Here is a 12,742-nt window from a genome sequence, read left to right on the forward strand (position 1 = left end):
ACGGGTCCAATTTCCTGCCCTCTGTAAGAACGGCGCACCTCCATAAGGAATAAAAAGGTCGCCGAAAACTTACCTTGTGATTCTGCGGTCTCCTCAGGACGTCTTCGTGCTTGGCGTGGCGCAGCACAAGGGTTCAGAGGCGGAGCCTGATCCCGGCACGTCGGGACCTCTGCACATGCGCGCTAGAGTGTGCGCGCATGTGCAGTAGCTCCTCGCCTCCAAGGCTGCGTGGGAGGGGCCCGAAGCACGCCGCCCCTAGCCTTGGCCGAATGGGCTTACCGGGCAAAGATTGGACTCGGGCCTCCCTCCCTCCTTCCAGTTGAGCTCCCGTTCAGTCCCTGCTCCCACCCCCCCCCCCCCCATCCTTCTCCCTCCCATTCAGCTGTTCTCCCCCCCCCCCCCCACTCCTCTCCCCCGCCTCCCTCCACATCCTCGGCAGGGCCCGCCAGCTCGGCATCTTGCTGGAGGCGGTCCCGGCCGAAGTCTTCGGCAGCCCGGCTTCTACGTTCTCAGGGGGGGCCGCCCGCCTGGCATCTTGCTGGGGGCGGACCCCGCCCGAAGTCTTCGGCGCGACCAGGCACCGTCGTCGTCGGGGCCCGTTCAGCCTCCCTCTTCCCCCCTCTCCTCTCTCTCTCCCTCCCTCCTCTCCCCCTCCCTCTGTCAGAAACACAGAGACACTGACAGAGAGAGAGAGAGAGAGAGAGAGAGAGAGAGAGAGAGAGAGACATTGACAGAGAGCGAGAAAGACTCAGAGACACACTGGGGGGGCCCAGTCCCAGCATTCTTTTGGAGGGCTCCCGGTACTGCAGCTGGTGAGTAGAAACTTAAGTTTTTATTTATTGATTTTTTAATTATTTTTTTTATTTTTTATTTAAAAAATTTTTTTTTGATTGATTTATTTATCATTTATTATTGATGATGGCTCTTTATTTGTAAAAGTGAAGTGTTTAATGTTGGTAAACTCCCCCCCCACCCCTTCTCTTGTTCCCTACGCCTGATTTATAAGTGTAGGCAAGGTTTTTCTGAGTGTACAAAAATCTACACTTACTCCATTCTAAGTTAGTTTGGAGTGAGTTTTCGCTGCCTAAGCTTGCAAAACAGGCGCAAGTGACTGGACACACCCCCTTTTGGAAAAAAAAATCTGTTCTAAAATGAAACTATTCTAACTCACTAGAACTGGAGCAAACTAAATGCCGAGAATTGCAATTTCTAAGATGCTCCATTCTAAACTAGTTGCTCCAAAAAAATAGGAGCAACTCAGGCCGAAACTTGAGCCCTTAATGGGGCAGAAAACCACTGGTGGAAGTAGTTTATAGGCCCCCTAACAGTAGTTGTAGTACTGGGCACTGTATAAATCAGGAAATTAGAGGTGCATGTAACAAGGGTAATACAGTAATCACGGGGAACTTTAATTTTCATATAAACTGGACAAACCAAATTTGCAGCAATAGTGCAGAGGACGAGTTCATGGAATGCATTCAAGTTAATTTTCTAGATCAATATGTTGAGGAACCAACTAGGGAACAGGCTATTTTAGATCTAGTATTGTGCAATGAGATATGGTTAATTAACCTTGTAGTAAAGGATCCTCTGGGGAGCAGTAATCATAATATGATAGAATTTGATGTTGAGTTTGAGAGTGATTTAGTTAAATCTGAAACTAGGGTCTTAAATATGAACAAAGCAAACTATGTAGGTATGAGGTGCAAGTTCACTAAGGTAGATTGGGAAGCTAGATTAAATGATATGACAATAGATAAGCAATGACAAACATTTACAGAAATAATTCATAATTCACAATTGACAACAAATATACGTTCCCTTAAGGAATAAAAACCTTACGGGAAAAATGGTCCAACCGTGGCTAACAAGAGAAGTTAAAGCTAGCATTAAATTAAAGCAGGCTTATAATGTTGCCAAAAAAAGCAAGCCTGAGGATTGGGAGGATTTTAGAATTCAGCAAAGGAGGACCAAGAAGTTGACAGAGAGAAAATAAAATGACAGTAAACTAGCAAGAGACATAAAAACAGATTGTAAAAGCTGCTTATAGGTATGTTAAAAGGCAGAGATTAGCGAAAGTAAACATGGGTCCCTTACAGGCAGAGACAGGAGAAATTATAATGGGGAAGTCTTCATGGAAGACGACACAAAAAACTTCCCAGAAATAGTGAGGATGAGGAGCTTAAATAAATTAGCATTAGTAAAGAAACAGTACTGGAGAAATTAATGGGACTAAATGCCAACAAATCCCCCGGATCTGATGGTCTACACTGTAGGGTTTTAAAAGAGATGTTTACAGAGATAGTGGATGCATAGGTTTTGATCTTGCAGAATTCCCCGCAGATTGGAAGGTAGCAAATCTAGTCCCACTATTCAAGAAAGGAGGGAGAGAGCAAATAGGGAACTATAGGCCAGTTAGGCTGAAAGTAGTAGTAGGAAAAATGCTGGAATCTATTATAAGGGATGTGGTAACAAGCAACAAAGAACATCATAATATGATTGGGCAGAATCAAATGGATTTATGAAAGGGAAATAGTGTTTGACAAATCTAAGAGTTTTTTGAAGTTGTAACTAGCAGGGTAGATAAGGGGGAACTAGTGGATGTAGTGTATTTGGATTTTCAGAAAGCATTTAATAAGGTGCCACACGAGAGATTACACAAAATTAGGGCTCATTGGATTTTGGTAATATATTGGAAAGGATTGGGGATTGATTAATGGACAGAAAACAGAGAGTAGGAATAAACGGGTCATTTTCAGGTTGACAGGCTGTAATTAGTGGGTACCGCAAGGATCAGTGTTTGGGCCTGAGCTATTTACAATCTGTAGAAAAAAAAATTAAGTAGAGGGAACCTAATTAATTAAAGGGGACCTAATTAAGTAAAGTTAAAAATCAAAAGCAAAGGCTGTAAAAAAAAGAAATACGTGCTTCAAAACACAGGGAAAATGTTAAAACTACAACTCTCAGGAAAATAAATCACCTTATCACAGTATAAACCAGACAGTTGGGCCAAGGTTAGGTCACATGGGGTGGTAAGATATTACAGGAAACAAAGGAGGATTGAGGAAAATTTCAACTGGTTGAGAGCAGATCAGCCAAGAGGGAAGAGTTCACAGACCTGAGAATGATGTAGCACGTAACTTATCAGATAAAAGGCGCACGGGGGGGTAACGAAGCTTGCTGTCAATATAATTGTATTAACCAATTAATATTTTTAATCATAACAGGCAAAACTTTGTGACGCAGCAGGGAAACAACAAATGGAAAGCTTCCGCACGGATCTTCATGATTTTGTATTAATTCTGACTGTATAAAAATAGCAGCCCCGAAGCTGCTCGGGGAGAACAGCTGATTTGGGTCACCGAGTTACTGAACTTGTGTAGAAGCTGTCTCTCCCTCGATCGAGTACTTAATAAACGACTCTTTTCTCCAAAACTTGTGTTGAGTATCTTTGTAATACTCCACAACACAATCTATATCAATGACTTAGATGAGTGGACAGAGTGTAATGTATCTAACTTTGCTGATGAAAGCTAGGTAAGAAAGTAAGTTGTGAGGATGCAAAGTGATATAGACAAGTTAGGTGAGTGGGCAAGTATATGGCAGAATTGTTCACAGTATTCCAAGTGTGTGCTAACCAAGGTTCGATTCAAGTTTAACATGATGTCTCTCTGATTTTCAATTCTATCCTTGTAGAAATGAACTCCAGCGCTTTTTTTTTTTTAATGGCCTTATTAACCTGCATTGCTACTTTTAGTGATTTCTGTATTTATACCCCAGATCTCTGCCTCCACCCCCATTTAGACACTCACTTTCCAAGGAGAATGTGGCCTCCTTATTCTTCCTATCAAAATGTACCACCTCACAATTGTCTATATTGAAGTTCATTTGTCAATTACATGCCCAATCTGCAAGTTTATTAATGTCTTCTTGTATTTTGTTACAGTCCTACTTTGCATTAACTATACCCACCCCCTCCCCCCCACCGCCATTTTGATGTCGTCTTCAAATTTTGAAATTGTACTTCCAATTCCAGAGTCCGAATTGTTTATGTAAATGGTGAACAACAATGGTACCAGCATGGATCCTTGTGGTACACTACTTCACACCGTTTGCCAGTCTCAGTATTATTGATGTTTTTGAATAGAATGATTTCTTCGTACAGTCTTTGCAATTCTTCCTTCTACCTCTAATTTCCCTCCTCTCAAATTGAATCCCTTTTGATGTAAAACAGGATGGTCCCTAATCCTTGCCTGACCTGGCAGGAGGAGCACTTGGTACATGAAAGGGATTTCTTCCTTCCCTGACTAATTTTCCCTTCTTCCCCAGGTGGTGTAGCAGATAACAGAAAATGTGCTCTTCAGATAAATGAAGTTGAGATTCAAAATACTTCCTAAGTGCAAATTCCAGCATTTAACTAGCAGACTAAATACAACCTTTATAACCCAATAAATCAGAGACACATTTTTTTTTAGGAAACACTTATCTGTAAATAAATAGTAAAGAGTCACAAAAACAGATGCAAATTAAAATAAGATCCCATAAACTAGACTATATAGACGAATTAGTTAATCTGGAAGGAAATTGCTTTAACTGTATATTTAAATCAATTCATCATAGCTCAGTACTAATAAAACTATAACTTTATTTTTATAATGTTCACTTTTCTGCTTTCTGCTGCAATTACAGTATTTCCTTCCACAGAACAGGAGTTTGCACAAGGGTATCACTCACCACACACAGAGCTGCCATAGAAATCCCAGTACAAACCAGGGTCATCGTTGCTTCGACCTTGCAAGTCAGCAAAATACTCTGGAGGTGGGTAAAAACACACAAACTGGTCAAAACACTGAAGGCAGAGCAGCTGCTCATTGTAGTTGTGTCATACAGTATATAAAAATGTTAACAAAACATGGCAGTGAAATGTGCAGTATCCCAACTGTGGTTTGAGATTGCAAAAGGCTGATCCAACAATGACGCAGATCCAACAATGATGCAAGACCAAAGCTGTACAAATAAAAGTATCAGTGTATTGGACCAGATACTAAACTGTCCAGTATGTCTGGAATTCCTATATTTCAAAGAGAAAACTGGTTTTTCACCTTTCCCAGAAGATGACATGGTTTGGTAAGGAGTATTTGTTTCATAATGCATGAGGCATAATGACTGAATGTAGCAGGCTAGATGGACTTTCCTGTCTGACATTTTTGTATGTTCATATGTAAAATATAATTACATAACTACATAGAAAGTAGTACATCATTTTTTGTGACATTTCCGAAGCTGCATATTTATTTGCTTACACTCAGTTCTCAGCAGCCAATGCAACAAATTGTTTTTAGTGGTGGAGTGGGCGGGGAAGGGGTGTCAGGAGCTGTGAAGAAGTAAAGAGTGATCAGGTTTTAGTACCTAGCCCAGTGGTCAGTTTAAAAAAAAGATATAGAATGTATTTTTAGCAGGAAGAAAAGCCCACAGGAGAGACCTGTACACTTTTAGTTTCCATTTCCCAAATTTAATGGCCCTCTTGATGGCACATATGTCGTAATGCATGCTACCACCCCTAATGTCTTTCCCTTCTCAAGAAGGGGATCCACTCCGTCAATATGCAGTTGGTGTGTCATTATATGCACAGAATCACACACATTAATGTGCCCTATCCAGGCCACTTGAACCATTCCTGCCATTGTCTACAGCCTTCCATTCATCAGCTGTGTCCCCCCAGCCCGTCATGCTCAATGCACCAGGAGCATCGTGCCACAATGCCAAATAGCTGACCTTGTATTATCTGACGAGGTGTGCTGCCTGCACAACTGGTGCACCCAGTGTCTGGGCAGCAGTAATCTCAATGCCATTGTGTTGCAACCGCATTATCAGCTTCCACAAGACTGACCTCTATTATCTGATTCAACTATGATTAATAATGACTAAATAGTAACAAAGTTAACTCATAAGTGAGAATTTATGTAGCACATTTCATGTCCTCAGGAGAACCCAAAGCAAAGTATTTCACAGCTAATGAATTGCTTTAAAGATGTGTTATATAGACAAATGTGGCAAACAGTTAGAGCACAGCGAGGTCCCACAAAGAGTAATTAGATAAATGACCATTTAATCTATCTTGCAGATGTTGGTTGAGGGATTTATATTCTCGTTCTTTTTCGAATAGTGAATAGGATATTTTTCGTCAACCTGAACAGATAGGTCGAGTCCCGGTTTAACGTTTGAAAGGCATCTCTTACAATGCAGCAATCCCTCAGTACTACACGGCATGTCAGTCTGAAGTATGTGCTCAATTCCTGGAGTGGTTCTAGAACCCCTAATCTAGCAAGTCAAAGTGACAATTACAGATCTTTACATATTGTGGATACAGGTTTTCTATAACACAATGCTTTTTGTTAGTGAGTCCAAATACCGGAAATTTAAAAGAAAATCTATATAAACTCTCACCATGCGCTGCTACTGCCAGTTTCATAATTTACCACCATTGTGCTGCTAATGTTACATCAAAGGCAATTTTGCAGTCATAATCGAAAAGTGTCCCTCAACGAAGTTTATTGAAATGTGCAGGTTGAAAGGGGTTAACAACTGAACTCTGAACATACCGGAGAGAAACATTTCCATCACTTCACTGTGTGCCATCTTTAGAATTGTACGACCAGAGTACGTGGCCAAGGTTGGATCAGCACTGTATGAAAGCAACAGCCGAACCACTTCCAAGTGATCATTTTCTACTGCATCATGGATAGGCCTTCAATAAAAGCAACATTTCAAAACTTAATTTGATCATAGACAAATATGTGTACAAATGCAAATCTCTCCCCTCCCCCCTCAATGTTCTCCCTCCCTTTTTCCTCTCTTTCTCTTCTGAAAGCTATCATTCATGCTGGGTTATTGTTATACAGGTGTTCGTTGTCCAAAGTTAACTTGTCTACGTGACCATTCTTTGTGCATGTATATAGATGGTGGATATTGGAACACTATTCAACCATAAGGACATCACAGCAGAAACCAATCCAGTCCATAGCTATGCACTTTCCAGTAGGAATCAAGAAATAGCAGATTGGCATGGGACCCTGGCTGACTAATTTTATTCCCTAGGAGGTGCATGTGTGGACAGGATTGTTTTCTGTTGTAATGTTCTGATGTTTGAATAGTGCCAACATTCATTGTTCATTTACTCAGCAATATTGAGCACCCAGCAGAGAGCTGCACTTAAAGGGAGCACAGATTGAAGAATCAGGGCTGCAGCACAGTTCAGCTGCTCACCAGGAGCATGGAAACACTGAATATAGAGAATGGTCAATTGGGCAAGATACCCGAGGGCAATTATAGTGCCCTCAGCAGAGATCAGCTACGACAGCGTGGGCAGAGCTCATACTGGAGACATTCCATATCTGTATGGCTCATCACCATACTAAGCAGTGCATTTGCTGAAGTACTTGATTGCGAAGCTTGGCGCTTGCAATGGGAAAGTGTTCATTCCCTGGTCCCAACACGCTTCACCTTGGGAAGCAAAACAAAAATCAACAAAAGAAGTTTTGGAGGGATAAAACCAAACATCAAAAAAAACTATGGTTTCAAATTTTCTTTCATCAATTTTAGTCACAATGCCTACGTATGAAGGAGCTCTCCTTAAACTGTATAGTCTAATTTCAGTTTTATTCAACTAAATAATTTTCTGTACTGAAAACCACAGACATAAGTTGCTTAGAAAAAAAGTGAATCAAGAGTCAAGATTCAAATTTGAATCTAGCCCTTCAGTGCTCTAGCTTGAGTGGCCACCACACAGTTTAGCTGACTTTAACAAAGGAATCTAGTCTAATTTAATGAGGTGACTCCAGTAACCCAAGGAAATATATACCTTGTTCCATCCTGAGCACTGCAGTTAACATCGGCTCCGTGTTCGAGAAGGTGGCATACAATGCTGAGCCATCCTCTGGCACAGGCTTCGTGTAAAGCACAATAACCTGCATTATCACGATGATTTACATCACAAACCTTGTTTTCCAAACAGTACAATACTACCTCCTAGGAAAGGAAAAAAAATAATTAACTTGCATCAAAGAAACAGATGTTAGATTTTGTGACAAGGAAATATTATAAGTTCCTATTCTTGTGCTATATTTCAATTGCAAATGTATCCGCAAAATTGTTCCCAATCTCACTCTGCAACAGGAACACTTAAGTGAAGTAATGTTTCAATATAAAAATGAAATCCATTTAAAATAACATGTAAAAATGAATGTTGAGCAGTTTGTAAAAACATAAATAGTATTTTGGCTGGCAAATAACTTTATTCTAGGCTGGATCCAGCAATATAGTAATGTCAATTTATATATGTTTAACCATGCAGTTGAAGAGATTGTTAGCATACAAATTAGAACACCAACAACCAAGTTTAAATCAGCTAAGGGCAACAACCTTTACAATAAACCTCTTCTAACAAGTCAAATAAGGCATGTGTTTCCTGAGCAAGCTGCCAGTCAGCAAACTACTCTGCAGACACTTTTCCGGTATCCTTGTCTCTCATCATCTTACAAGCTGGCCAACCCAAAAACAACTTCAGCATTTCAATACCAAACTCAAACTAGGACTGAGTCCTGAACTTCTAAGTGTTTAAAAGGCAATTATCTTAAGCTCCAAATTTTTAATGAAGAAAAAATTATTTTACAGCAGGATAATAGATTCAAATTGTTCAATTCTGATTAGCAAATATTTTCCAAACTCACCTAAGATTTTTAATTGATGTGAAAGACCTAACGGGTTGTGCATCTGAAATGCCAGTGTGTGCAATATTGATAAAAAGACACAATTAGCACAGTAGAAATAAGGGATTTCAGTAAAGGTGAGCAGGCAGTGGAAACACTATGGGTAGAAGGAACAGCAAAAGATGCAAGATTCTGGTAGGAGTTGTCTACAGACTTCTTGATAGCAGTGATGTTGTGGGAGGATAGATTTTTGTTAAGTAAGGATCTCAAGAGATATAAAACAAAGGCAGGTAAATGGAGTTGAGGTACAGATCAACCATGATCTTTTTGAAAGGCTGAATGGCTTATTCCTGTCTCTATGTTCCAAGAACATTTTTTGATTCAAACTATTCATGGCATGTTACACTTGAAAGGTTAGTAAAGATTTGAAAATGTCTGTTTACTAGCAGAATTATTTAATCATAACTCTCAGTGCATCTGTGTAATTGGCAATCTAGCAGATTTCATAAACATCGTTGTCATGCTATGACTTTTATGTTGAACTTATAACCATAATGACAACAATTCAGTGCAAAATCAATGTAGAAAGCTACCAAAGCCCATTTCAAATTGCACCAACTCTAATGATAGACCTACATAGGTGACTCACAAGTGCAGTAACACTGTGCTGCCTATAGTGTCATAGCTAAAATGCCCCAGATTTGAATGCACATTAAGATGTCACAATATAGATTGAAACCATGTTATAGTTACTTGGTGTGACTCTGAGTCCTTAGGCTAGTAGGCACACACTTGTAGATAGGTAGAACATATGTGTGAATACAATAGAGAGAACTGGAACAGCTAGTATCTAGAGTAAACAGAGTCTATCTGGTGAGTGTAACATGGTGTAATTTAATATGTTTAATTAAATGATGGCCAGGTAAAAATAAGACTAGAGTATCTGGTTAAGTAGCCACAATTTTCAACTTTTTGGTTCAATCAGTAAACTTTCATAAAGCATATATGAATTATATTGGGATCAGAAATTGCAAACCGATGCACTGGCAGAGCCTTGCTAGATGCAGCACGGATCAGAATTGTGCAACGGTGCTGACATCTAGCGAGGCTCCACGCTGGAAGCTTATCTGTTATGATGTCATTAGTACTATGATTGGAAATATAGTTTAGGCTGTAAAATAAAGTGGCTGTTTCACATTAGAATCAATAATAGCATGGTACACAACATCGTAGCCTAGCACAATGTAACCACGACCATTCTTTGTTACCAGCTAAAAAATTCACTACTTTATTAAAAACTTTAAAACACTAATGAATTTGATCATTGATATTTTTATTTGAACGACAGGATAGCTAGTATGCTGATAATTTTTCCCCATCTGATTTATAGATTGGTAATATATCCTCTAAGCTCAGTGAATCAGACGGTGGAGCTAAAGGAAGTTTTAATTCCCTTACAGAACATTAAAGCATTGATCAACTAAGCATTAAGTTTTCCAAATCTACGACAAGTCAAACACATTGCAAACTATAATAGGTATTGATTATGGTTCCTATCACTCCTAATGCCACTATATCTTGTGTGGACTGTAAAAAAAAATCTTTTTTTTCACTGAATTATAGAAACTTAGAAAATAGGTGCAGGAGTAGGCCATTCAGCCCTTCGAGCCTGCACCGCCATTCAATGAGTTCATGGCTGAACATGCAACTTCAGTACCCCATTCCTGCTTTCTTGCCATACTCCTTGATCCCCCTAGTAGTAAGGACTACATCTAACTCCTTTTTGAATATATTTAGTGAATTGGCCTCAACAACTTTCTGTGGTAGAGAATTCCACAGGTTCACCACTCTCTGGGTGAAGAAGTTTCTCCTCATCTCGGTCCTAAATGGCTTACCCCTTATCCTTAGACTGTGACCCCTGGTTCTGGACTTCCCCAACATTAATAAGAACATAAGAATTAGGAACAGGAGTAGGCCATCTAGCCCCTCGAGCCTGCTCCGCCATTCAACAAGATCACGGCTGATCTGGCCGTGGACTCAGCTCCACTTACCTGCCCACTCCCCATAACCCTTAATTCCCTTATTGGTTAAAAATCTATCTATTTGTGATTTGAATATATTCAATGAGCTAGCCTCAACTGCCACAGATTCACAACCCTCTGGGAGAAGAAATTCCTTCTCAACTTGGTTTTAAATTGGCTCCCCCGTATTTTGAGGCTGTGCCCCCTAGTTCTAGTCTCCCCGACCAGTGGAAACAACCTCTCCGCCTCTATCTTGTCTATCCCTTTCATTATTTTAAATGTTTCTATAAGATCACCCCTCATCCTTCTGAACTCCAATGAGTAAAGACCCAGTCTACTCAATCTATCATCATAAGGTAACCCCCTCATCTCCGGAATCAGCCTAGTGAATCGTCTCTGTACCCCTTCCAAAACTAGTATATCCTTCCTTAAGTAAGGTGACCAAAACTGCACGCAGTACTCCAGGTGCGGCCTCACCAATACCCTATACAGTTGCAGCAGGACCTCCCTGCTTTTGTACTCCATCCCTCTCGCAATGAAGGCCAACATTCCATTCGCCTTCCTGATTACCTGCTGCACCTGCAAACTAACTTTTTGGGATTCATGCACAAGGACCCAGAGGTCCCTCTGCACTGCAGCATGTTGTAATTTCTCCCCATTCAAATAATATTCATTCCGACATTGTATTCCATCTGCCAAACCTTAGCCCATTCGCTTAACCTATCTAAATCTCTTTGCAGCCTCTCTGTGTCCTCTACTGTGTCCTCTACACAACATGCTTTCCCACTAATCTTTGTGTCATCTGCAAATTTTGTTGCACTACACTCTGTCCCCTCTTCCAGGTCATCTATGTATATTGTAAACAGTTGTGGTCCCAGCACCGATCCCTGTGGCACACCACTAACCACCGATTTCCAACCCGAAAAGGACCCATTTATCCCGACTCTCTGCTTTCTGTTAGCCAGCCAATTCTTATAATATATAATATATATAATTAAAAATTGTAACAGATGTTTCGATTGTTACTCTTGTTATTAAATTATCTGCTTAAATGACCTTTAATGTTGACATAGTCCAAATATTTTAGTTTAAAAAAAATTACCATTTATAACCTAATCACAGACAAAACAAAACTTAGTGCACCTTGTTCAAAATATACTTTTGACGCAGCTTGACAATTTATCATTTTAAACATTACTCAGGATTTTTTTTTCATATTTCAGATATTTAGAGTATGGGACAATGATTTTGAACTATTCTGAGTATGGGATGTTGCAATATTTAATGTAAGGTATTTAGTCTAAATTTATACACTAACTTGGTATAGATCCATACTTATATAATTGATATACTCTTGAAAAAATGTGAACTGCTACAATTTCTATGTTTAAATATTGCATCTGCTAACCTTATTGTGGCCATTACAAATATGATACAATACTGTACTAGGAAATTAAACTATATAACTCAATTAGCATTTTTATGACTATAGCAGATGAGAGGAAACTAAATAAAATAATTCTTAATCATATAATAGCCTGTTTTCAAATAGAGAACTTACCTCATAGCCTAGACGTGCTGCTCTTTGCAGCAAAGTCTCACCAGCATTTTTATTGACAATGAGTCTGCGTGCTTCTGGTGGCATGGGACGACTTGAGGGTGTCTCCTGTGGAGAGCTGACTGCTTGTACTGTCAAGGGCCGGGAGGACTGCAGCAATAACGGAATCTGCAACAAACGATCAGAAGACTTCTGCTCACATGTTTTCTTTGGTGTAGAATCTATGTCTGTGGTTAGTGCTGGGCGCTTTCTGGAATTCCTGATCACACTGGCCTGCTATAAATAAGCAATGAAAAAAAATGTTAATAGAATGGGGGATTCTGAGCTAGTTTTGTTGAATAAGGACTATGCAAATATTTGATCTAAATTCTCTGCTCAGTTAAGAAAAAAGTCATGTTAAGTTAGCTGAACAACAATAAAGCATAAACTTACATTTACATAGTGCCTTATTATAT

The 12,742-nt window shown here is 39.7% G+C and overlaps 1 protein-coding gene across 10 annotated transcripts in view; it reads right to left on the minus strand.

Annotated features, from left to right (window-relative positions):
• bcor (BCL6 corepressor) overlaps positions 1-12,742 on the minus strand; it is a 344,096-nt gene that overhangs the window by 6,751 nt on the left and 324,603 nt on the right. For all 10 annotated transcript variants that reach the window (XM_070893427.1, XM_070893425.1, XM_070893426.1 and 7 more), the window contains 4 exons: positions 12,291-12,563; positions 7,862-8,028; positions 6,603-6,748; positions 4,735-4,812 (listed from right to left, as the gene is read on the minus strand). In XM_070893427.1, the coding sequence (XP_070749528.1) occupies positions 4,735-4,812; positions 6,603-6,748; positions 7,862-8,028; positions 12,291-12,563 (664 nt within the window). The remainder of the gene's footprint in view (positions 1-4,734; positions 4,813-6,602; positions 6,749-7,861; positions 8,029-12,290; positions 12,564-12,742) is intronic.

Source organism: Pristiophorus japonicus, chromosome 11, assembly GCF_044704955.1.
Source record: "Pristiophorus japonicus isolate sPriJap1 chromosome 11, sPriJap1.hap1, whole genome shotgun sequence".
NCBI lineage: Eukaryota > Metazoa > Chordata > Chondrichthyes > Pristiophoridae > Pristiophorus > Pristiophorus japonicus.